A 27,077-nucleotide genomic window follows, 5' to 3' on the forward strand; every position below is an offset into this window, starting at 1 on the left:
ATGAAGAGAACCTTTCAGAAGTTGGACAGCATGGAGGTTGCCATTGGTCCGTTACTGGTCTTCATCTTCACCCTGGGCTGTGTGAGTGCACAGGACAGGTAAATGTCCTTATGTTATCCCTTTGCAGTCTATTGTGCATGGCTTGTATTCACACGCTTGTGCATTGTTGTTGTGTTGGAGGACATGTTCAGGTTAGCGCATGCAGGGAGTCTGGGATAAATACATGATTTCACATTTGAATTATTTAGCCTCATATTGTTTTCCTGTTGGGCTATAGTCACTATTTACATGCATTTTAATATGTCTCTAGTTCAAGCAAAAACCATTGAAGCTGTAGTTATGTCTGTCTTTGATTATATACGCTTCACTATCCATATTGAAGCCTCTAGAAGCAGTCTACCACACTGCTTTACGCTTCACTATCGGCTTTTACACTCGTCTCGGCTGGCCTTCTCTCGCCGTTTGTAGAAAATAGCATTGTGTTTTATTCATAAGGCCCTGTGCGGCAAGCTCCCATTGTATTTTTAAAGCCAGAAACTATAGGGGATATCTAACGTGTTCACAGACAAACAATACACTTGACACTCCACAAATGAACAATGAAGGGAAACCTGCCTTCATATTATATGCCTTTTATGCAACAGAAAAATGGAATAAACTCCAGAAGTCTCTGAAACTGGATAAACTGGTCTCTATTGAGACATTTATGGTATTACTAAAATCTGTCCGCGGCACAAAAGTGGGTCCCGGCCCACTGCGAAACTAATCTGTTTCTGTCCAAACGTCCAGATTCTTCATCTCAGCTCCCAATGTGTTCCACCTGGGGGTCAAAGAGAAGGTCTTTGTCCAGATGGGAGGGTCCCTCCTGGACAGAGCGGTCACCCTCTACCTGGAGGCAGAGATGGATGGAAGACGGATGTCTGAAAAAGTGACCACCTCCTGTTCTAAGGATGGGGAGATCAAGACAGTGGAGCTCATGGTATCAGAGACCACCCACAATGCATCATATGGACACAAACACACACACACGAAGGCACGCACGCACGCACTTGCAAAATTGCATATTGGATCCTACTTAAATCATTCAAGCAAAACTTCTTGTTGTCATCATTGTTTCTCATGATTGTCATTCATTATATGTATGAAAGGTGCTGACATAACACCCAAATATGATCAGTCAGCTCATACAGTATATGGAGCTTGGTGACATAAATGTGAGGGCCAAGTAGCGGCCCGAACTCTAGATGTGAGGGCCGCATCGGCCCAAACCTCTAGTATATCTTAATTGTGAGCTTACAGATCGGCTATTTTCGAACAATTTTGAAAATGCCTGTTATGACATGTCCAGAATTGGGACGCTCATACACATGGTTGAATTAAGAGCAGACACAGTGTCCCTACATGGCTTAAAAACAGTTAACGCACCGACCACATGACCACTTGTTTGGGGTTCGATTCCCATCTCTGTGTTGGATGTGTTGTTCCCATGTTTCTTTTCCCTCCCTCCTCCAGTCGCCGTGCCTTGTCCTTTTCAAAGTATCCACAGAAAGGTAATGTCTTGTCTGTATAGATAGACAGTGAGCAGATGTCAGAACTGGCCCCCTTCAGAGGAACCCCTCCCTACCTCATGCTGGTGGCAGAGAGTAACTCCTTCCCTGCGACCAACGGGAGACGAGTCAAACAAACCAGGGTGTTAGTGTCCAAACACAGGGGCTACATCTTTATCCAGACCGACCAGTCCATCTACACCCCCATACAGAAAGGTAAGGAAATAGAATGAAAAATGACGTAAGATGGCACAACCTCGAAACCAGTGTCAAACTGACTATTGGAAAAGGTTCCCCTATAGAGGGTCATTTGTATGATAGGATAGATAAGGGAGCTTGTATGTATACTGTATGTTGCTGTTAGGACAGTGTTTTGTATTCTAATGTATTTTTAACTTATTAATCTGTTAACTGTGAGAGGATCTCAATAGCAATAAGTCTCAGGACTTTCTTGAGTAATCCTCAAAATGCTGTACCATTGTGACTTCAAATAAATCCAATCAAATCAAAGGTTTGATCAATAAATATACAGTAGGCCTACAGTATGAGCAGGTTGGTGCCTTGCAGCCTCTGCCACTGGTGTGTGAATGGCTGAATGTAATGCACATAAATGCACCGTTTACCATTTTATTTATAATAGTAAGGTACAGGATATTCACTCTGGACCACACAATGAGACCACACCAGGAATCTTTCCACTTCTCTATAATAGTGAGTACAGTACATTTGTGCACTCTTTGGTTCACAGTTGTGATAATTTCAGTAAAGTTGAGCTGATCTGACATTTCTCCCAGAATGCGGCTGGAAACAGAATAATGGAGACCAATAAGCTAGCTAAAGGAGGGATACTGAGTGACTCGTTCAACATCCCTGATGTGTCAGAGTATGTTGATTACCTATAACTGCTCTGATCGCAGGCCACATTTTACCTTACAACACGACCGCACTGATCGTAATTTCTGTGTGACACAGTAATACAATGATATCAATGATGTATGGTTTGTTGTACAGAATGGGTACATGGAAGATCCAGGCTCACTATATTGACGATGATTCTAAATCAAACATTGCAACAAGAGAGTTCAAGGTCCAGAAGTTTGGTGAGTATAGACAGATTTGGTATCATCTTCACCACACACACACACACACACACACACACACACACACACACACACACATACACATACACATACACACACACACACACACACACACACAGTGAACACGTAGGTAACATTGCTCAATGTTTTGTCGTTTCCCGTCAGTGATGCCAAGTTTCGAGGTGAACATCCAATCAGAGCAGAGCTATGTGCTCCTGAACGCAGAGCGTCTGGATTTCACCATCACAGCCCTGTAAGCACATCTCCCTGCTGGGAAATATGACTAACAAAAAAAATGCCCCCCAGGGCAAAGGTCTCCACCAGGGCAGTTCAGGTTGTGGCCTCCTGGTGGCGCTATAATAGGCCAATGTGAAAAGGGTGCCATTTTTTCTTACGCCTTGGATGGCAATTGGATGATTTGAGGCATTTTGTTCCAAAAATGTGTTTTGCAAAAATCCACCTGTTGGTGGCGCTATAACAGGCCAATGTGAAAAGGGTGGATATATTCCTCAGCCTAGTAGGAACGTCTGTGAAAGATTCCATGTAAATTGCACGCTGTGTTCATGATTTGAGGCTTTTTGTTCAAAACGGGCCAATCCTGCAAATTTTGAAAGCCAATATTAGCCAATTAGGATGGAATATGAAATATCGGACAGATCTGTTTTGAGCAATATCAAAAAATGTGTTTTACAAAAGTCGACCTCCTGGTGGCGCTATAACAGACCGTTCTGGAATATTTGGGGCAGAGGTTCATCGTTGGCATCCAGGGAGTGTGTGTGCAAAGTTTGGCATCGACTGGGTTAACTGTTGGGCTGCTATAGTTTTATTCTCATGCCAGTGTGGACAGTGTTTAATAACATGTTTACCTCCAGGTACTCGTACGGTAAGAAGGTGAAAGGAGCCTACCATATCCGTGTTGGAGTGATAATACCAGGCTCCGATGAAGGACCAAAAGTAAAGCCTGTCTTCATCAGAGGACTGGAGATGGCTGGCTCAGTGAGGAAAACTAAACTATAAACACAAATAAATATCTACACACTGAAATCTCCTGTTGGTTTATGAATTAGTCTGAATCATGTTTATTATCATTCACACTGTATACATCTGCATGTATTGGAAACACGTGTAATCACGTGTAATGGGTAATGAAGGGAACTGTTTTTCTAGAGACTCTTAATCTTGCAATCTTGGTAGCCTGTGTTCAAGTGACTCCTCAATGTACTTCATTTTAAAACGTTTTTTACAGATCCAGCAAGGTGGAGCGAGATACAATATATCGACTGCTAAACTGAACGAGCATCTACAGAGACAAGTGAAAAAGGAACTGTCTGACCTGGAGCAGAGCGGAGCACAGCTTTTCTTGGCCGTGTCTGTCACTGATATCTATAGTAAGGCCCCAGGGCACAGCACGGCACAGCACGGCACAGCACGGCACAGCACGGCACAGCACAGCACAGCACAGCACAGCACAGCACAGCACAGGCTTCATACACACTCATAAAGAACAACTGTTCTGTGCTCTGCCTGTGTTTCATGGCCGCCCCAATGCTTTTCGAATGGAAGTCACGTGGTTTGACCAAACAGTTGTGTTTGATTGCCCCCCTCCCCCCATCACACACAACTGTTTGGTCAGGCTTCGTACACACATAAAGAACAACTGCGCTGTGCTCTGCTTGTGTTTCATGGCCGCCCCAATGCTTTTCCAATGGAAGTCACATGGTTTGACCAAACACTTGTGTTTGATTGCCCCCCCTCCCCCCATCACACACAACTGTTTGGTCAAACCATGTGACTTCCATTGGAAAAGCATTGAGGCGGCCATAAAACACGGACAGCACAGAGCATGTTCGTCTGATATGTGCGTACGAAGCCTCAAACCACGTGGCTTCGTACGTACACATAAAGAACAAATGTTCTGTGCTCTGCCTGTGTTTCATGGCCGCCCCAATGCTTTTCCAATGGAAGTCACGTGATTTGACCAAACACTTGTGTTTGATGCGGGGGAGGGGGGCAATCAAACACAAGTGTTTGGTCAAACCATGTGACTTCCATTGGAAAAGCATTGAGGCGGCCATGAAACACGGACAGCACAGAGCATGTTCGTCATGTGTGTACAGGGCCGGCCACAGCACAGCCCAGCACTGTCACTGATATCTACAGTAAGGCCCCAGGGCACGACACAGCACAGCACAGCACAATATATTTTGGTGTATTTATTTTGTAACAGTAGATTCCAACCTGGAGTCCGAGCCTCATAACATTCCTTATCTAAATCTACATAATTCCATATCTGAATCTACACTGTCAAATCCTTTTCATTTCATAGCTGACAGTTCGCACAGAACCATATGGAGCATATTCATAATGTATTTGTCTCTGCATTATTTCCACAGGTGGCGAACTACAAGAAGCAGACATTTCCCTCCCCGTCGTCTCACACCGCTACACCATTGATCTGTCTCGAACCCGCTCCCACTTCATTCCTGGCGTCCCGCTAGATGTGGTGGTAGGCATGACAAGTCAAAACAAACTGATGGGCTGGTGTGGTTGGCTATAAGACTATTCACCATAGGGAAGGTTCAAGGGTTCAAGGTTCAACTTTATTGAATGTTTCTGTGTGTGTGTCAATATGGTAATATTGTCGACAGGTGGTGGTGCGTCTCCCAAATGGTTCCCCAGCAGCTGGAGTGACAGTGCGTGTTAATGTGCCAACATCTGGGGAGATGACTCGTCAAGCAGAAACAAACCAGCGGGGGGCAGTGTTTTCCATCTTTAATCTCCAAAGTCCCACTTCCACTGTTGCTGTTGAAGTCAGTGCAGTCAACTTTTTATACAATGCTTTTAAACTCTATGCTTTATTTACTGCTGACAGTTTTGCTTCAGTGGCCTTTTTGATTCCCTCACTTCCTTTGTTTTATAATTATTACATTTGTTTTATTTCCCCGCTGTTTCTAATAGGTCACAGTAGATGGTCAGCAGGAGAGGAAAGTCATCGGACGAGCCCCTTCACAAAGCAACAGTTACTTGTACCTGAGCATCAGCAACGACATCCACTCTGTGGGCAAAGAGCTCAGTGTTACGTTCCAAGTTATTAACGGGCAGCCACAGGATAAAACTCTATACTACATGGTAAGACTGGTTAAAGGTAGGGTACAACAAACAAGGTTAAAACAACGTTTTTGTCAGAAGGTTAAAGTGTTTCTGGTTTCAGACTAATCATCGCTATAGAGTGTTTGTTTGTTGTGAAAAATACATGTTCAGGTGCATTGCAAAATTTCAGCCAATCGGAGAGAAAACCATCAGCTCCATTTTTACATAGTGTTCCAGTTCCAATTTTGTCTGCTCATATCTTAGAGTATACTCTAAGGCTCATATGTGTCATCACTTCCAATTGCACTTTGTGAGTTCTCTCTCTTGATTGGATACAATTGGTACCCCGAGCTGAAAAGAGACCCCTTTTACTGATCAAAATGTTTTTTTTCTCCAAATAGTTTTGTAACATGTGAAATGTTTTTTCTTCTAGAATAATTTATAATAAACGTGTGTGTGTGTGTGTGTGTGTGTGTGTGTGTGTGTGTGTGTGTGTGTGTGTGTGTGTGTGTGTGCGCGCGTGCATGCATGCATGCGTATGTGTGTTGCAGGTCATTAGCCGAGGGGTGCTCGTTAAACATGGCTCCCTGTCATCCGGACTGGCATCAAGAGAGCAGTTGCTGATCACAGCCGATATGATCCCATCCTTCCGTCTGATTGGCTACTACTATCACTCCAACGGTGACGTCATTGCTGACTCTGTGTGGGTGGATGTCAAGGATGAATGTGAGGGCAAGCTCAAGGTGAGAAGACTAGTTAAAGGACGACTTCACCCATTTTCAACCTATGTAATTGGTTAAAGATCATGATAAAATGGTAAAAACGAATTCTCTCCGTGTGTCATGGGAGGGCTGTGGACACTTCAGAAACCCACCTACCAGTGCCAGTTCTTTTTAAAACAAGATTACAATTTTTATTTATAATTTTGCTTCCATTATAGCATGCTAACTCTCCAGGAATATAAAGCCTGCCGTTTCAATTAGCTTTGATTCCCCAACGACAATGTCCACAGCCCTTCTCTGAGACACAGACCAAAGCACCCAAATTGGTATCATAAGTGTAATGGGCATTAGTGAGGAGCAATGATAGGTTGAAAATGGGTGAAGTCGTCCTTTAAGTACATTTACTCAAGTACTGTACTGTAATTTTAAGGTATGGGTAGGCTATGTTTTACTTGAGCCAAGTTGAGCGTTTCACTTAATACTTATACTTAATACTTCTATTCCACTACATCTCAGAGGCAAATTTGAGACTCAAGAGACTTAAAGAGTCTCCTCCTGAATCTCCTATTGTCCCGCTCATCAAATTATCGGCTCAGGAATGCGACAAAAACTAAAAAATCTCCATGAATTCAAGGCATGCTGGCATGGGGTGTGTAATTGATAGAATAGAATAGGCCTATAAGTCATTTTGTTTGGGTGAACTACTACTTTAAGTCCAAAATCTGGGTACTTCTTCCAACACTGGAAAAAGAAGATTTGGGGACTAATTGGAAAAGATTATGACCACTGTCAACAGTGGTCATCTGAATAAACACTCGGTATGCTTTTCCTGAAATGTAATGGTTTTGGTCTCTGTATACTGTATGCCTGTCTGTCTGTGTGTACGTCTGTAATCCACGTAACTCGAGAACCGTTCGCCCCACCGACTTTCAAATTTGAAGCCGCGTGTTCCACACCCCCACAGCGAGAGCAGTGCCCGGTGTCGATTCGGTCGGACCCACGGTTGTCCAGAACCGCCACAAAAGGCTCTGCCCGGGCTCTGGACAGGGCCCCTTCCCAGTGTCCATATATGGAGCTGGCCTGTTCTGACATCACAACACTCCATGTTTGGACATGCCTGACATCACAACAATCCATATTTAGGCATGCCTGACACAGAACTCCATATAGGGACACAGAGAGAACTCCATATAGGGACACAGAGAGAACTCCATATAGGGACACAGAGAGAAATAGAGAAATGTTCAAACAGTATATGGTAATAAAAGGGACACAGACACATGGGTGGAACGGGTACTCTGACACGGGTACAACAGGTATTGCATAGCCGGGTGGCGCATGGATCTCCAACTTCCATCGGTATCGACTCTGTGCTCTACCTGTCTAGTACTAAATTAAAGATATCAACAAGTGACTAAACCTAGCTGTGTTTGTTGGTGCAGTTGTTATTTTAGATAACTGCATTTTTATGCATGTGCATGCATGTGTGCTTACAAGTGTTCACGAACTTCACGTGGACATGTGGGTGTTATGCACACATTGATCATTATCAATGTGTGCATAATACCCACATGTAAAATGTATATTTTCATTGTCATTTTGATTTAATTCAGTGCTTGCACTCAAATACATGCAGGTCACTTCAAGTCAACATACATTTGCACCTGGGAAAATGGTAAAACTAAAGATTGACTTAGAAGGACAGAGGGCCAAAGTAGCCTTGCTGGCTGTGGACAAGGCCATGTATGCTCTCAAAGCCAACAACAAGCTCACCGCCAAACAGGTAAGCTATGGTGTCAAGTTCACTTAATGGCTAATCATGAAAGGCTCAGTGTATGCAGGTTGTTATTCCAACCAAACATCAGGTGACAAATATCCCATGTTTAACGTTTCCACCTATTTAAAAAAAAACATACAAGCTCGCAACCCTTCAAATCGATTGCAGCCTGTTGTGAGCTAGTAGACCGGCAATTTTCACTATGAAATATAGCTTGAATTCATACGCATTTGTGTAAGCTTGGATCCTGGGGAGAGACCACATTTATCCTTTTGCTGTTGAAGCAGCATGTCTATCCACAATTAAAATAATCATAACTCTCAACCAATTTTCAATAGTGATGCACAATGTTAGCAGTAGCATATCTATATCGGCCGATATTTCATTAAAAATGCAAAACCGATATTTCAGTTTTGACCCTGATCGGCCAACATCTAAATATTGTGCATCTCAAATTTTCAAGCAATTTCATTTGTTACAATTGTCATACTGTACATGTACAATAGACTGCAACAGTAATGATTATAAACCAACCAAAAAAAGGTCTCGGGTACAACTCTACTGTTTTGTCTGACTGGAAAGGCTTTTCTACACTAAATGGAATACATGCAGCCTTAGCAGTTAGCACCTGTGAAGGAAGTAATATTACACAATTAGTTCTATGTCATATATGGCTGCCTGAAAAAGTTTTAGCAAAAAATACCTGCAGTGTTCAGCTTGAATAAAAGCCTGCATATACCCTACCATGGCACAGACCTGATTTGAACTACACTGACACTGCACGCACGTGCGCACATGTGTGCGTGTGTGTTCATTGACTCTTGTGTGTCCAGGTGTTTTCCTCTATGATGTCCTATGACCTGGGCTGCTCATATAGCGGAGGATCGGACCTCGTTTCAACATTAAACGATGCAGGCCTCGCCTTTCTCTCCCCATCTGCGTCACAGCAGTCAGTAATGAGAAAGGGTACGGGTTGTATAATTCTCTGCATTATGTTTCACATTAGTATTGTTCACTTAAAGCTGCTAAAACTATGTGGGCCCTTCCAATGAACAAGGAGAATTGTGATAACAAGCCGCTGTGTTCCAAAACAATTCAAAAACAAAACATATATAACGAGTTTCAGTTTAAAGTTTAGATATTTGTCTGATATTATGTTTCAGCAATCAGCTTATAGTTCTTTTAGTTGAGACATCTGGCTAAAATTCAAGTACAGAGCGAGGGAGAATGAGTGAATAAATAGGGATTTAAGTGTCTCGATCAAGGACATTGGCTAGGGAAGCTAGGTATATTGGACTGAACCCGTGATCCTCCCCATACAGAAAGTTTTTTGTATTTTTTATTATACCTGTATATTTTTTATAAATATTAATATAATATTATATTATATATATGATCTTCAAACAGTAGGCTATTTATGTAAGCATGATATGATACATAAATAAATAGTCCATGATAATCTATGCGTGTAAAACATTTTTTCCCCCCTTGGAAATCTCCTTATGTCTTTTTGAAGCTGATTTGTACGTATAGGGGAAGTATTTACCATTACCATATTATGTCTTTCCCAGGGTTTGGTTGTGAATCACGCCCTACACGGAATAGGCGCTCGTTGGACCTACGACAAGCATTTCAAAACTTAAGTAAGTAATGCTCTGTTTTTCTTTGTGAAGCAAGGTTCCGCTGTGGTTCATAATGTGAAAACTGAGAACACAACAAACAAAATGTCGATAATAATAGGCGAGCACCAATATGAGCAGTAACAGAGTTGCAATGTTGCAATGCTGATGGAGAAAAGGCAAATTCAACACTTTGTCATACAACAAAGTGTCCTGCAACAAAGAATGAACTAGCCATTAAGTTAGATCATACCATGGCTGGGGCGACCCGATAGCTGAGTGGTTAGGCCTCACTCACACCTAAGACACACTTGTGTCCTTTTCTGTGTGTCATGGCCGCCTCAATGCATTTCCAATGGGAGTCACATGGTTTCATGACACAAGATTGTTGCATGGCTGCCCCCCCCCCCCCCCCCCCCCCATGATGCAACAAGGTTGTGTCTTCAAACCATGTGACTCCCATTGGAAATGCATTGAGGCGGCCATGACACACAGAAGACACAGGACACAAGTGTGTCCTGCGTGTGTCTTAGGTGTCAGTGAGGCCCTAGGACGCGTACCTCATGGGCTCAAGTACCTGACAGCGAGTTCCCAGTTCGATTCCGGGATAAGTTGGAAACATGTGTTCCATATTATTGACTCCATGTGTGACTGGTGTAGGCAAGTGTATATACATGAGGTTCAAAATATAGAGCTACAGTACACGGCCCACCATCGATCCGACCCTTATGTCTGAGCCATAGTGACAGGGCCTTTGTCAGAGTACCCATTGTACCCGTCTGTCTGTGTCCCTTTTGTGCCAATGTCTTTTCTGAGGTCCTCCTAACAATATCCATAGACCATTCTGCTTACTGTTATAAAAATATACACCGGCTTGAACAAAACAATAAACAAAACAAAATGTATCACCACCACGTATGTTTCTCCCATGTGTTCACTACTACAGAGTCAAACTACACTGATGAGACGATACAAAAGTGCTGTTCCAGCGGTCTCGAACGCATTCCCATGAAGCGAACGTGCGAAGAAAGAGCACAGAGAGTTTCTCAGCTCAACACAGACGCAGATGCCTGCACCGAGGCCTTCCTTGAATGCTGCCGCCAAGGAGAAAAGCTGAGAGAGAGGAGAAGGCAAGAGGTCGCTCAGAGAGATTTTTCAAGAAGTGAGAATGATTTGTCATATCACAGACGTTCCTTTTTAGTTTTTGCACTTTAGAGCTCAACTTGATAATTAAATGGAGTTTAATCACAGACCAATATCTCTTTGTCCCTTAGCTGCAAGTGAATCGGACATTGAAACATTCTTTGACGAAAACACTGAAAACATTCGGCGACATTTCCCTCCAAGCTTTGCATTTACAGAATTTGATGTAAACGGTGAGACAAGGTAGGATGACACTTTAAGTTACAAAACATAAGCAAAATGATATGAATACAGCAGTTTGTTAGTTGTAATATGAGTGACGTTGGGATTCAACAAGCTTCATTACTTTCACAGTTGTGCACCCACAGTAGCACTGCTTCGTAAAATAGTTTTAGTAAAGCAGTGCAGCAAAGGTCTAAAATATCAAGTTATTCACAATTGATACCAGAATCACTATTTACACAAGAAAAAAATTACATTCTTTTTAGTCGCTCTTGGAACTTGCCTGACTCCATCACCACATGGGAGATACAAGCTGTCAGTCTGTCTGCAACTCATGGTAACCATGAATTCCCCTTTATCATCATCAGTTGGATCTTTGAATCTTGAAATGATTCCCTGAAATTCACTGAATGATTCACCCCTGCATCTCTTCAGGATTTTGCGTAGCCGAACCCTACGAGATCAAGGTTTTTAAGAATATATTCGTGTCACTGAGACTGCCTTATTCAGTGACACGATACGAGCAGATAGCCATCGAGCCCATCATCTACAACTACGGTGACGAGGATGTGCAGGTACTTAATGCCAACGTAGATGGAGAACAGTGTCTCTCTAACCTTTTCATTTCAACCACCCCCAGGTTGATATGCACAGTATTATAGGGAATATAGGCCACAGACCCTCATAACTCAGAGAGTGTATACTTTCAGAGTTACAGAACTGTATGGGTCCATTTTGGTTCCTAATTCATTCATTCATTTAGCTGGGGACCGCCTGGAACCCCCTCAAAGGACCCCATTTTGAGAACTACTGATGATTGCTTTTTTATGGATACCTGTAAGAACAGCTCTTTTTGGTAGCAGACTCACTTTACTATACAGTGTAGGTCATGGTCATACACAATAGCATACAGTATACTATATATTCAATATCCAGACTCACCATGTTTGTTTTTTTACTTCAGGATTGTTTAATTTATTTCTTGGCCACAAGGTTGTAGAGACCACAAGGTTAAAATGTAGTTCAAATTAAATTAGCTAGGCTCATTGTTGAACTTTGGGGCGAGGCACAACATGCAGCACAAGACAGGTCCCGATGGAGGCAGATCATCAAAGTCTTACAAGTATGTCCCAAGTAAGAAGAGGATTAAGAGAATATTGTTTAACTGTCATGCTAGAGTTCCAATGTGATGATCATTATTTAGACATTATATTGTTTAGACTGATCCTATGGTCTCGGTTTACCTGTGATCCTATAGTTTACAGAGTAAGAGGCACTACACTGTCTCTATGCATTTGATGTACGCGTTTACCTTGCTTATTGTAAAGTCACTCTGGATAAGAGAGTCTGCTAAATGACTAAACTGTAAATGACTCTAAAATACTTGCCTTTCTTTGTAGATAGCGGTGCACATGGCTCAAACCCCAGGTCTCTGCTCTCCAGGCTCGGCCACCTCTACAAGTTTTGTTAACGTCACAGTGCAGCATCAGTCCTCCCAGCTGGTCTCTTTCTCCGCTGTCCCTATGGAAACAGGGGAGATACCCATCAGAATACAGCTCTACGGTATATCAGATGAGTGGGGCCTAGATGCTGTTGAAAAGATGTTGTTGGTTTCGGTAAGTAGCTCGCACGTTCCTCAATTCATTGTTACGATAAAAGTAAAGGGGTTAAAAAAATATATTTTTGGGGGCCTCACAGCTAGAAGGTCCTGGGTTCGATTCCCACTGTGGGCGCTGGGGCGTGCTCTCTCCCCCGTGTCATCAGTGCCCATACCCTAGGCGGGGTTGGCGAAAGGGCCTTTCTGTGTGGAGTTTGCATGTTCTCCCTGTGTCCCCTAGGGTATCTACCCTCACAAAAAACATGCAGTAATTCTGGTCACTAAACTACCTCCCCCTGGCCAGCGGCACAAATCCAAACAAGAGTACTTTACACGGCAAAGTCCATACAAACATGACAAATCAGTCCGACCACAGCAAACAAACCCAGACAGCGAGAGAAGGCACAATGACTATCCAATAAGCAGGGAAAAATTATATAAAACAAGATAACACATACATAAACTAGAAAAAGTGCCCCTCGGCACATGTCTCCACCAGGCCAGGTCAGGTTGTGGCCTCCTGGTGGCGCTATAATAGGCCAATGTGAAAAGGGTGCCATTTGTTCTTACACCATTGATGATGGCAGTTGGATGATTTGAGGCATTTTGTTCCAAAAATCCACCTGGTCAGGTTGTGGCCTCCTGGTGGCGCTATAACAGGCCAATGTGAAAAGGGTGAGATATATTCCTCAGCCTAGTAGGAAAGTCTGTGAAAGATTTCACGTAAATTGCACGCTGAGTTCATGATTTGAGGCTTTTTGTTTCAAAAGGGCCAATCCTGCAAACTTTGAAAGCCAATGTTAGCCAATTAGGATGGAATATGAAATATCGGACAGATCCATCTTGAACACATGACTATAGAGATAGAGATTTTTGGACAGAATCTGGAGGAGTAATATCAAAAAATGTGTTTTTCAAAAGTCGGCCTCCTGGTGGCGCTATAACAGGCCGTTCTGGAAATTTTGGGGAAGAGGTTCATCGTTGGCATCCAGGGAGTGTGTGTTCAAAATTTGGCATCGACCGGGTGAACGGGGCCGGAGATTAGCTGTACACAGACGGACGGACGGACACACGGACACACGGAAGGACGGACGTAGTGCAAAACATACTCTCTCCCCATGCCTTCGGCCTGGTGGAGACAACAAAGGAAAATAATGGAAATACAGATACTGTGGGTATAGCTGTAGAGTGATGAACACACCGGGTAGATGAAAGACAATCTGGCAGAGAACAGAGGGAAATGGGCTGGTAATGTACAGTATATACTGTATACAGTAACTATACAAGATGTAATGATAACTTATCTAGTGGCATGTGGGTCTTCGTCAGGTTCCACACAGGTCGAAACGTACTCATACATGTGATAATCCTCCCATAGTTTTATACACGCTGGCCCGACTGCATCAGATATCAGAATAATATGTGATATTCTTCTATCCAATGAGTCAGTTTTTGAAGGCTAGGAACCTGTAGAAATACACACAACCACGAAAAGACCAATTCAACACTTTTCTCTTATGTTTTAGACAGAGGGAATAGTGGAGAGAGAGGAAGTTGGAGCTAAAACGGTAAAACTGGATGGTGAGATGTTTAAATTTGTTTGTCAGTTTATATGTATACGCACAGTGTGTACATATGAACATATATTTGTACGTAATGTAATTAACTCATCTTTCAGTCGTGCTTTAATAGTGTCATTGTTCTCTCCCAACAATTGAACAGTGCACTTCAATCACCTACAATCTCTTTCTCTCCATGGTTTTGGCAGGGAAGAGGTCTTCCATCATCACCATAGATGGACGTCTGCCACGTGAAACTGTCCCTGACTCCTCCTCCAACATCTTCATCAAGTTGGAAGGTGTGTGTGTGTGTGTGTGTGTGTGTGTGTGTGTGTGTGTGTGTGTGTGTGTGTGTGTGTGTGTGTGTGTGTGTGTGTGTGTGTGTGTGTGTGTGTGTGTGTGTGTGTGTGTGTGTGTGTGTGTGTGTGTGTGTGTGTGTGCGTGTGTGTGTGTGTAGTGTAGTGTATGCGCATCCTGCATGCGTTTGTGCGTGCGTATGTGCATATGTGCATACGTGCGTGTACTATGTGCGCAGGTCAACTCTGTAGATTCTTCTAACACCGGGGCTCCACCGGGCGCGTCAGCGTTGCATCTCCGTCACCGTCAGGGAATGTTCCCTGTTTAATCAATGAAGGATGGCTCCGCTGCCCGCGTTGTGTGACTGCATTAAAATTGCCCTGGTATTTTTTTGGACGCACACGACGGAGACGCAACGCGTCCGGAGGAGCCCCGGCGTTACTCTCCATTTACCAAAAACACATCATGTATACTTTTGTGTGATTTCACCACATGAACCCATGTCCCTATTCTTGGCATGTCATAAACAGGCAAACTGTCTGAGAGAATAGCAGAACATTCAGCAAGAATAGGCCAACATTTTGTGAAAATAGCAGATCTACGACCTCAACACTCGTTGAGCTTGCCTTGTAGTAGATCATATTTGACGTACATCGGAGTATACAGCATACTGTCTAAGTGGTTATGGTTGAGGAGTTAAATCACTGAGGTTGAAATTGACCATAACTGTATGCTTCTATATTCCCGGCTCTCATCCAATCAGGGACAGGGGATGGCTTTGGTGAGGCTACTGCCCGGACCCTCCTCTCACCTGAGGGTGTTTCTGGTCTGCTCAGGCTGCCTTATGGTTGTGCAGAGCAGACTATGAAAATGTTGGCCCCTACGGCCATAGCCCTCCGCTACCTTGATGCTGGTCAACTTTGGCATCAGCTGCCTCCGGGCACCAGAGACAAGGCCTTTCACACTGCAGAGCAAGGTGAACGTTTGGGGAGACACGTTTCATGGGATTGTTTTAAAGTGTTATGTGGGGAAATCGGACAATGACAATTACAATTCTCTTCCTCAGGCTATATGAGAATTTTAACTTTCAAAAAAGGAGATGGATCTTATGGAGCATGGGTTACGAGGCCGTCAAGTTATTGGTGAGTAAGGTTGCTCAAAGTAGCTAAGTGGCTTTCAAGGTGGGGTCCCCCAGGGGTCCTTGAGGGGTTCTAAAGGGGTTCCCAGCCAAATTAGTTAATATTCACAATCAGTTCAACCACTATAAATATATTTACAGGCTGCTGTGTTTACGGATCCGAATATCGGAGTGATTTCCGGGTGCGCCTTTTTTTCTCAGTTTTTCCGAAAGTTTTGCAGTTTGCAAGCTCTTTCGCTATACTTTGACTGTTAAAAAATAACAGATCTTCAATAGGTTATTATAATTTTTTAAACATTTAAAACATTCTTTTGGGGGTCCTTGACTGTTTGAGTACCACTGTTAAGGTCTTTGCAGACTGGACGCGTTTTTCGGAAAACCGATGGAAAAAACGCTGCTAAAAATCCGAAAAACGCAGCAGTGTGCAGGGACCCTTATGCTCTTTTCTCTACAAAACCTAAACCCAATCTCCCCATTTCCTTTCTCCCCCCCTCTTCGTTTGCCTTTGCATGCGTCCCGCAGGCTCACAGGCCTTGTAGTTAAAGTTCTCTCCATGGTGGCAGAGCGCCAGACAGTGAAGGTAGCGCAGGGGAGGAGGACTTGGTTTGTGTCTCCAGAGGAGATCACTCTCTCTGCCAGGTACCTGGTCTCTGTGCAGAGAGAAGACGGCTCCTTCAGCGACCCACATCCCGTCGTGCACAGAGAGATGCAGGTAACAGAAACATACTGTACATGTGTGGTGTGATCAAGGAACATACAAATGCCAGTGTGTGATGGAGGTGACATGACCCAATCTACCTGTTTTTTACTGTAGGGAGGCATGGGAGGCAAAGAGCAAGAAGCATCCATGACTGCTTTCATAACTATTGCACTGAAACGGTCCCTGGAATTCATACATTCATACAATTCATCGGCGGAAGAGAGAAGACATGTGGTGAGCTCAAACACCTCCATGAACATGATGCCGGCACAGTAATGATGCTTTTGTTAGTGGTTTTCTAATACTAAATGATATGAAATCTACAAATAGTACATACATAATAACTACATTTTACATCTGTTGTCTCCCTCTCCTGATGGAGAGAGGTAACTGCAACAATGTCCAAACTAAAATAAAGATGGACTCAGGCACATCTAGGGCTCCATTTCCATTCGATCTTTCTAAATACACTGTTTTGGGATTTAGCAGTGGGGAAGGGGTGTTCCCCCACTAAAGTTGGTATTTTGGTTACCTGTCTAAATCCCTAAAACACCTCCGTTACCCGTTGTATTATGCATATAGGTGTGGTTTGGGCGTTACAATAATTGAACCAATCACCAGTCCACGTGCCATTGCCTTTAAGAGATCCCATATCCGTTGCCCAGTTCTATATTGCTTCATAGCCTTACGGTCTATAGACCATGGAAGAGTGATGTGCTGCTGCCTGGAAGTCAGCAAAATAGCAATTATGGGGAAAGCGTGCCAACACGAAAGCGTGCCAACACGCCCATGACCACACCTCTAGGCGTAAATACCGATGTCGGCTAAATAGATAGTGGTTGACCCTGGACCAAAATACCATTAAGGGACATAGCAAGCTCCTATACTCGTCATTTTCGGACCGCGGCTGCATTGCGGGCCGCGTTGCGGCGACGAAATTGGAGCCCCTAGTGTCCAATCTGGTGGTACCGCGTCATTTCCGATCCTGCCGCAAAATAACAAGGAGGTGCGTTCGTTTTACCCCGCCGGCTACTACTAGTAGGGGTAAAACGAGCGTGCCTCCTTTTTCTATTGCGGCAGGATCCATAAACATGCGGTGGTACCATCTGCTTCAAATATCTTTATTGACATCGTCGACCAATACAGTATGTGTCCTACCAGACACCAGGGTCAAATTGTCTTAATGGAAGAGTAGGGAGACCACCTTCAACCGCACATGTACTATTTATATTGTTTACAATACTGTACCATACACATGGGTTAAAATAATGTTTTATTCATTAAAACAATAAATCCTGGATTGTGGCTAAAAGTCATTTGTTTATGCTGTTTTTCATTAGGAGAATAGCATCTCTCAGTCGACGGCGTACCTCCTAAGACACATGGATGGACTGCAGAGGCCCTATGCTGTTGCCCTCACAGCCTACTGCCTGTCTCTCTGCCTGCCACACACAGACAGAGATGCTGCAATCGCCTGGAAGAAACTCCAGGCATTGGCCACGGAACCAGGCACGTCCCATCTGCAGTAAACAAACCCACGCCGTAATTAGCCACTTGGACCCCAGCGTCCCAATAGGCCTATCTCACAGCCCGCTTTCCACGCCCACTTCCGGTAGATAGTGGTGTCATTTAACATTAGCATTTACACGTTTTTTTCTCTGGAGAATCTAAGTACATTTTCTAATGTAAAAATGTGACAGACCGATATTATTATGAAGCAAACAAGATGGTAAATCAGCTCGAACAGATAGAACAAACCTTACCTTGAGAAAACAAAAGTTGTAGACTTCTTAAATAACCTCTGTTAACATGTAGTGTCTATGGAGTGACGTCACGCTATCACCACTAGCCCCGAAAGGGGGCGTAAAAAGGGGGCGGGGAAATTCTGTGAGATAGGCTTATTCTGGCGGGAACCTTTGCCAAAAATAGCAGATCTAGACTGACTGTTGCCGAAGAGGTTTGGTGTAGACGGAAAAAAGCAGTCCAAGTACAGTTGTAAGTCAGATCGGCTTTACTGAGAATAGAGGATTTAAGTGGTTAAACTCTGTCCTGTTAATGTTCACTCGGAGCTGATGGAAGGCATGTCGCTCCACCTCAGCAATCCATCTCCCAGGGGTCTAGCGCATTGTAAAGGGGACAGACTCCCCCACGTGTTACCGGCTGATACCAACAATAAGCCACTCCCGAACCTACTGTTTTAATGTGACCAGGCGTCCCGGTTCTGCAAGCTTTCAACATTCAATAACAAATTATCCTGGTTTTCACCCACAATTGAAATAACAACACTTGTTTTTTGCAGATCTATGATCTCTTAACTCGCAATGCAAAATAATAATACATACATAATAAATAACTAAAAATCATCCTAGTTTTTGTCCGTTTCCCCTCACCAGATAAAGATGGTTGTAGGTCATGGACAGCCAGTGCTGCAGCGCTGAATGAGGAGGGGGCCGGCCGCACGCCGTCTGCCGAGGCCGTGTCTGTGGAGACCACAGCCTATGCCCTCCTCACAGCAGTGGCACGCCAAGACACCGCATGGGCAAAGAGCGCCGCCTGCTGGCTGACTTCACAGGAGAACTACGGGGGAGGCTTCAAATCAACACAGGTCATTTGAATGCCAGACTGAATGAAAGTGGCAGAGCCAGTTCAGTGAGCTGTAAAGGGGCAACAAGTCATTTTCTATTAATCATTGCTATGATCTGTAGTAAAACAGAAAATGCATTTTCAGGTCGGGATACCAATTTTATCCAATCAGGAGAGTAACAGGATAAAGGATAAACAAATTCAATTGGAAGTGATGACACATAATGGGCAGACTCAATTGGAACTAGAACAGTGAAGCGGATACATGAGTAGTCTCTCCTGATTCGCTCAAACTGGCTACCTGCTTGAAAAATGTTAGACTTGACTTATTTGGAACTATAGACAGCATTAAAGTTTAAGGCTCGAGTCGCTCGACTCGTCTTGAGAGCAGAAATATGATCAGATTTGCCCCAGTAAATCCACAGACGCTGAGCAACAATATGCACATTCCCATGTATCACTAACATGCTTATAGTTACTGTAGCATAATGCTTTATGCACAGTTCTGCTTTTCTGTACAAACAATGCCATGGATATTTAATTAATTATGGGGAAGGGCTGTAGACTTGATTTGAATGGGACTTGAAACTGAAATTTGTCTAAAATGACCTGTAAATGTGAGAATTAAATCAACTATGTATGTACATATTCATTTGATGTATTACCTTGTGTTGTCCTTGCTTACTGCAAGTCACTGTGGATTAAGAGCGTCTGCTAAATGACAAAATATGTACTTTCAAAACAACTGTCTTGGTTCAAAGGGCTACTGTAACTTATAACTGCACAAATACTGTGTTTAGGATACCATCATAGCCTTGGAGGCCCTCTCAGAGTATGATCTGTCCAGAACCACGTCCCCAGAACCCACCAACATGGACATAATGTTCTCTGTCCCGGGAAAAAGTACAGTTGTGGAGCTGGCACTGAGGAATAACAACGATAAGTTGGAAACAGAACTGAAGGTGACACCCATAGCAGTCCTGTCCCATCCTGTTCACATACACTGCCATCACTTTGTGTTTTTTAAATAAGTCGTCTACCACTTGATTTGCATTCAATCTTTTTCTCTTGCTCTATCCTTAGAAATTAATGGGGAACCAGATAACTATGCAGCTAACAGGAGTGGGGGAAACCAAGATAAGGGTGAGTGAGGGTTGATTAATGTCATGTCTGTGCAACTCTTTATCATGGAGATCAGAGTGTAAGCAGGTCTTCATTCAAATCCAATCACTTTCAGTTATTATGTATTGTAGTTGCATGCAGAAGTTATTGAAAGTGCCTGTCATAGATAGTAGTACAATTAATAAGCCGTCTTTCTGGCAGGTTGTAAAGGTCTACCATTTAATGGAACCCAAGAAGTGTGAACTCCTTTTAATCCAAGTCAAGGTGAAGGGAAAAGTGCTGTATAGTGGTGAGTATACGGGTTAGGGCATTTTATTTGACTTTTTCATTCTCTTGTTTTTTCTCTCTTTTTTTCAAAATGTGTCAAATTAAACAAATTAGCTGCAGTTATATCAGCTATTTTTAGCCCATATTTTGTGACACTAATGGTGCCATTGCCTTTTGGTTTCAAACTTTCAATACATTTGCATAGAAAACAATCAATATTTAAACAAGAATAATGAAAATTATGCAGGCAAGATATTCATTTTAAGACCCCCGACTGGTTTATTCTCACCAGCTAAGATCGAGGAGAACTACGACTACTACGATGATGGAGACTATCAGAGTGATGGAGGTGTTGTGGGAGAGGAGCCTGTCCCACAATCAGCCATCGAGTGGTTCGACGCTCGGACCAGACGCAGGAGAGACACACAGCACAGCCTCAGTTCACTCAATGCTGTGGACTATGAAGTGTGCATCAGGTCAGTTAACCACTAAAAACAGGCAGCACCCGTATCGTGGGAAAAGCTGATAGCCGATCGACAAGCTCACAATGTGTTAAAAGCCGGTCGACAAGCTCACAACCCAGCTAAACCTTCCCCTGCACAATAACAGAAAACGGAAAATATACTAGCATAGAACCCTGAGGGACTCCGCTCAACCTTTTGGGTTTAGGTGGCTAAACACAGAGCCTCATCGCAGCCTCCATGAGTGCACGCACCCTTGCCTTGCACCCAGCTACACACACATACACACACCGTCTGTCTGTCTGTCTTTCTGACATAAATTCAATCTATGTGACTATATCATAAATGCACGTTTGTGCAGGACTTAAGCCATCTATATTGGCGTCTGACCGTGTTTCCGGAGCTAATCTCACAAACTGATCAGCAGATTTCTTCAGTACTAGGCCACAGACAGAAGTACCTCCACAATGTATGTTCTGTCTGTCTTTAGTGCCCTGCCTGCACTATCAACAATAACATGTCTGTCTGTCTGTCTGTCTGTCTGTCTGTCTGTCTGTCTGTCTGTCTGTCTGTCTGTCTGTCTGTCTGTCTGTCTGTCTGTCTGTCTGTCTGTCTGTCTGTCTGTCTGTCTGTCTGTCTGTCTGTCTGTCTGTCTGTCTGTCTGTCTGTCTGTCTGCCTGCCTGCCTGCCTGCCTGCCTGCCTGTCTGTCTGTCTGTCTGTCTGTCTGTCCAGTCATAGTCTGAGTAGAAACCTCACAGGAATGGCCATCGCAGATATCAGACTGCTAAGTGGCTTTGAGGCCCTAACCACAGATCTGGAAAAGGTGAGTCACCATCGTCCTCTTCCATCATCATCATTGCTATTAGGGTTCTCCTCGATCAATACTTTTAAGGAACCAGGACTTGGACTCCCCCATGCTGAACTCTTGTCGCCTGTGCTTCCACAGCTGAAAGATACACCAGAACAATACATTTCACATTATGAAGTCATCCAGGGAAGAGTGGTGCTCTACTTTAATGAGGTAAGACATGTACAGAATATATGAACGCTATTGTGCAAATTTAAATGTCTTTATTTTTACTATGTTGGTTAATAGCCTACATTTTTGCTAAAGTATTTCAGAAGGGAATTTTTTTATGTACTGCACTGGCCAATAGACACTGCCCAGTGTCATTGAAAATTAACAAAAAAGTATATTGTCTCTGTCGGGTGGAAACCTCACATGTCCAAAACTGTTACTTTTCAGGATTCAAAATCAAAAGCATCAAAAGTAGCAGATCTGCTGCTACGTGAGCTTGTATATCTGCCACTTTTGATGCTTTTGTGTGACGCTGTAGCATGATCAAGTAGGGCGTTAATTTATAAAAAGAAGTAACAAAATAAGTAAAAAAGAAAATGGAGATAGGAGATTTCTGCCCGACAGCAATTAATGTTAAAGGGGCATTCCACTCATTTTCAACATTGTACCATGTCATTAACATACCTTAGAGCTGTTGTGTGGAAATAATACAAAAGTCCCCCCATGCTGTGTTTCCTAGTATGAAAAGTATGAAAAAAAGCATTAACATGGTGAAACACATCTTGATGACATCATCAAGATGTGTTTCACCATGTTAATGATTTTTTTCAGACCTCCAGTTCTAGGAAACACAGCATGGGGGGACTTTTTATTATTTCCACACAACAGCTCTAAGGTATGTTAATGACATGGTAAAATGTTGAAAATGAGTGAAATGCCCCTTTAAGTGCTTTTTGTACTTCCATGCTAGCTCATGAGCCCCAGAGAATGCATCACATTTGGGGCAGTACAGCATGTTCCTGTTGGCCTCCTACAGCCTGCCTCAGCCTCAGTCTATGACTACTATGAGCCAGGTAAGCACTGCTGGAAAGTAACACTTAGTCAAGTAAAGTACTGTACTTTTTTTTTTCTCCCTCTTCTTTTTTTACTTTACTGGAGTTTTCTTTTTTTTTATTTGTACTCCACTACAATTATTTCAACACTATATTCTTTCAAGTTACAGGACCTAGACAGAGTATTTCTACATTGTGGTATTGATAATTTTGCTTAAGTAAATTAAATTGAGTACTTCTTCCACCACTGCAGGTAAGCAGTATGCACACAGTTTTTTGTTTGTTTGGTTGTTACTGTTCAACCCTAAACTAATATGTTCTGAATATATAAGTCACTGGCTGGCTGTATCTCCATAATGCATCCTTTTACTTATTTATTTATTTATTTCTTCACAAATGAATGCCCTACTGGCCTACTTTATACTTTGTTGTATGACAAGTGTCATGCTAAAGCAAAGCAAATAGCCAAATTACAAGCTCACAATTTGCATCGCGATGTGACGCCTGGATGTACTAATATAGCTATTTTTTACGTAAGATAAATGTGCCTGTATGGCAAATCCAATATATAGGGATGCCAAGGTTTTTATGTAATGATATTTAACCAGTGCAAAGTATTAACCAGAGCTTGTGACTAAAAATACTATGCATTAAATTGACTGGAACACAAGCTTTCCACCAGACAGCAACGACAGACTGTATGTTCTGGCTCTGTGAAATCACCTTTAAGGGACTCATCTGTGTTTCATTTAGCAGGGACTACACTGCGCCTCTGTGTTTTCCTTCCTCCACAGACAGAAAGTGCACTGTGTTCTACTCTGCCCCCCACAGAAGCAAGATGGTCTCGAAACTTTGTTCAGGGGATGTGTGCCAATGTGCAGAAAGTAGGCCTTTTTATTCCAACCTCTATCCTCACAGACACGCACAGGCGCAAGCACGCACGCACACACACACGCATGCACGCACACACGCATGCATGCACGCACGCACGCACACACGCACATGAATGCACTCGTCACGTTAACTTGCCGCAGAACGTTCTATAAGTTCATGAGACCAGAGAGCACATCTTTCCAGTTTTAAGACTGGCTTGTTCTCACAGGGGAAGTGATCATAAACTTTATATTGGCATGAGAAAACTTACATTTACATTGCCAAAGCTAGTGTAAAAATATAATAACAATTTAAGAAAATGGGGATACAGGATACAGTTGGAGTGGGTAGCATTGTGTTTAACAGAGCTATGTCACATTGCGTTGTTACAGTATATACATGTTATATACAGTGTATAAAGCTTTTTGCAGTCACTTTTGGGACAATTAGCAGCATTCTTCTCAAAACTATTGAAATAGTATACAACAAAAACATGTCATATTTAAAATGTTTAAAGGTGGCAGCTCATCTTTTGCGCTGCCACTTTTGCGCCCCAACAGTAGTAGTTTGTCATTGCCACATATTTGGCTGTCCCACATCCACTCCCGATAGATCCCACATGAAGATAAAGTTCACATCCGGGCCTTTGGACTGTACTTGAGTGTACAGTACTTGATCCCTGCGGGATAAAATAAAACTGTTGAATCCGGACAGTACTTGGGCAGCGACTGATGACATTTCATAGGTTCACGAGAACATAGTTCTCAGATCATCAAGTACATACAGATCATAGTCTGAAGTAATAGCATGCATATACAGGGTTTGATGTTTTTTTTTCATACATTCATACATTCTTTTCCTTTCTCGAGGACCCTGCCATAAGGAGAGGAGTACATTTCCAGCAGAAAGAAAGGTCCGCCAGCTACATGCTTGTTACTTCCCTACAGTGGATTATGGTAAGTATACAGCAAGGAAGGGTCCGAATAAAAGCCCTAAACGATACATAACAAAAATTATAGTCATTAAAAAATATTCTTTGTATGTTTGTTTGTTTCAGGATTCATCGTTGAGGTCAGCAATGTCTCTGTGAAGAGCAACTTTGAGCTTTACACCACCAGAGTGCTGGAGGTGCTCAGGGCGAGTAAGTAATACTAATAATTTCAAGGACCCCCAGTTTGATATGCATTATGTCAGGACTCTCATTTCAAACCAGTTCAGAGTGTCTCCACTGAAAATGAATTGATTGTCCTGAACTGAGAACCGTTTCACGGACGGTATTGTGCAACCACCAAGGTTTATTTGGTGGTTATTTTGGTGGAAAAGGGGCCTGAGAGTGTACAAAAAGGAACCACTTGTCCATTTGGTTCAATTTGAGTTACAGACCGGTAACATCTCAATTAAGGACCTCTGGGAGTCCCCAGACTCAAATACTATGTCTATTTGGAAATACAGACTGAATTCCCACTCTATGGGGCTGTATTTTGCGTGGCTTAAGTACCAGGTCTTATTACTTAACTTAAGACCTGCCATTTGGCTATTCTGAGTGGCCAAAGAGCATTGCCCACGCCTCCAGGTCTTAAGTTAAGTAATAAGACCTGGTACTTAAGACACGCAAAATACAGCCCTATATCCGTTTGCATCTAGAATGGTCGTTGAGTTACTGACAATAAATTGTCTTCCTTGAAACATCGAGATTCAACTACATATTGTTGCTGTTGGGCACAAACATCATTGTGCCGAATATTTAAACTTTATATAAACTAATTTAAACTTTTTTTCATCAATTAAAGCCCTACCTGATCACACGAAAGCATCAAAAAGTAGCAGATCTGCAAGCTAGAGCGTTTGAGCTTGTAGATCTGCTACTTGTGCTTGTTTTTTAATTTGAATCCTGAAACATAACAGTTTTGGACATAATATGAGGTTTCCACCCGAGGTACGGCATCTTAGCTTGGCTAAAGCCAGACGCGAATCAGCCGTTGGCAAAAAAAAATGCCGCCACGACAGTGTGATATTAGTCTGGCTTAGTAGCCAGGCTAACGACATCTATGTTGTGCATAAACGTACAAGGCCATCATCGCTTTTTGTGCATTACAGACGAAGACGTGCTGGTGAAGGTGAACGACACTCGCGTGTTCGCCAAAAGGCTTCAGTGTAAAGGGAAGCTGGTCACAGGCAAACAATATCTCATCATGGGCAAGGATGGCAAAACCACAGACTCCAACGGAAAGTAAGTGTCATCGACGGGGGGGGGGGGGGGGGGGGGGGGGGGATAATTTGTCACATGCAATGCATCGTGCAGACAACACAATGGCATCCTCTGGTGGTGCTCTGTGATCACACGGTCCATTTTAAAAATTGCAATCCTGTGTGTAAGAGCGCCGACTTCTCCTCCCATCCACTTGCATTAAGTTGCTCAAAAGCGCATGAGGCGATTTCACTCCTCCTTCCTTGTAGGAACAGAGTGCATTCTGGGATTGATTGGGCCAAACACATGAACGCGCTGCCATTGCACTGAAACCGCGTTCACGTGTCATCATGAACGTGCGCAATGATAGTCAACGGACCAGCGGGTTCATGTGTTTGGCCCACGCTGCAATACCAAATTCGGCCACTATGTCCATTGCGCCTCAGGGTTTCCTCCGGGTGCCGTCTCTATTCATATATACTCTAAGGTTCACATAAGTGTGAATCTTTGGGCTTTTCTGCCTTTGATAGGACATAGTGGAGAGAGACAGGAAACAGGGAGAGAGAGACAGGGACTGACACGCAGCAAAGGTTGTCAGGATCGGGACTCGAACCTGCGACACGCTGTCAGGCATGCGTCTATTTGTGGTATGCGCCTGGACCGCGAGGGCAGCAGGCGCCCCAACACGGAGTGTTTTTAATTGAACTATGAGAGACTACAAATGGATAGGCTACATTAACAATGTCTACCTAAAATATAAAAAGAAAAATATATGAATACTGTATAACTGGATTATGTAGGCTATTTTAGCTTATTTTCATATTCTATATTGCTCTCTCTCCCCCTCTCCCTCTCTCTCTCCCTCTCTCTCTCTGTCTCTCTCTGCTCTCTCTAGGATGCAGTATCTGTTGGAATCTAACACTTGGATTGAACAGAAGCCTGGAACAACAGAATGTACAAAGACCTCAAACAAACGTTACTGCAGATGGTTTGACGACTTTGTGTTTGAGTACCAAACAGACGGCTGCAAACAGTGAACGTTCTCCCATGCTTTGGTAGAACATCATCTTCCAGAAACGCTTAGCGCCACATCCATGGTAATGGCGTCTTTAAACTTGCAAATGCCACATGCTGCCGATATATATAGTCTGGCAGAAACCTCATATCTCCAAATTATAACTGCTTCTGTTGTTTTGTATTTTTTGTAAAATGAACGCCCT

At 43.1% G+C, this 27,077-nt stretch overlaps 1 protein-coding gene across 1 annotated transcript; it reads left to right on the forward strand.

Moving 5' to 3' along the window:
• On the forward strand, nucleotides 1-27,077 carry c4b (complement C4B (Chido/Rodgers blood group); the record flags this gene model as incomplete). The annotated part of the gene is made up of 41 exons (XM_079502845.1): nucleotides 1-98; nucleotides 790-979; nucleotides 1,571-1,763; nucleotides 2,188-2,258; nucleotides 2,342-2,430; nucleotides 2,559-2,647; nucleotides 2,813-2,900; nucleotides 3,520-3,643; nucleotides 3,894-4,035; nucleotides 5,041-5,153; nucleotides 5,296-5,457; nucleotides 5,606-5,776; nucleotides 6,289-6,480; nucleotides 8,096-8,242; nucleotides 9,070-9,202; nucleotides 10,389-10,466; nucleotides 10,802-11,017; nucleotides 11,130-11,241; nucleotides 11,487-11,557; nucleotides 11,656-11,795; nucleotides 12,621-12,836; nucleotides 14,344-14,398; nucleotides 14,586-14,675; nucleotides 15,437-15,649; nucleotides 15,740-15,815; nucleotides 16,334-16,523; nucleotides 16,626-16,745; nucleotides 17,852-18,020; nucleotides 18,905-19,116; nucleotides 19,895-20,056; nucleotides 20,178-20,237; nucleotides 20,418-20,505; nucleotides 20,776-20,959; nucleotides 21,678-21,768; nucleotides 21,892-21,966; nucleotides 22,715-22,817; nucleotides 23,591-23,680; nucleotides 24,539-24,625; nucleotides 24,727-24,810; nucleotides 25,767-25,899; nucleotides 26,753-27,077. 41 exons carry the CDS (start codon nucleotides 1-3, stop codon nucleotides 26,892-26,894), a joined length of 5,259 nt encoding a protein of 1,752 aa, XP_079358971.1. The 3' UTR covers nucleotides 26,895-27,077.

This window comes from Electrona antarctica, assembly GCF_951216825.1.
Source record: "Electrona antarctica genome assembly, chromosome: 6".
Classification (NCBI taxonomy): domain Eukaryota; kingdom Metazoa; phylum Chordata; class Actinopteri; order Myctophiformes; family Myctophidae; genus Electrona; species Electrona antarctica.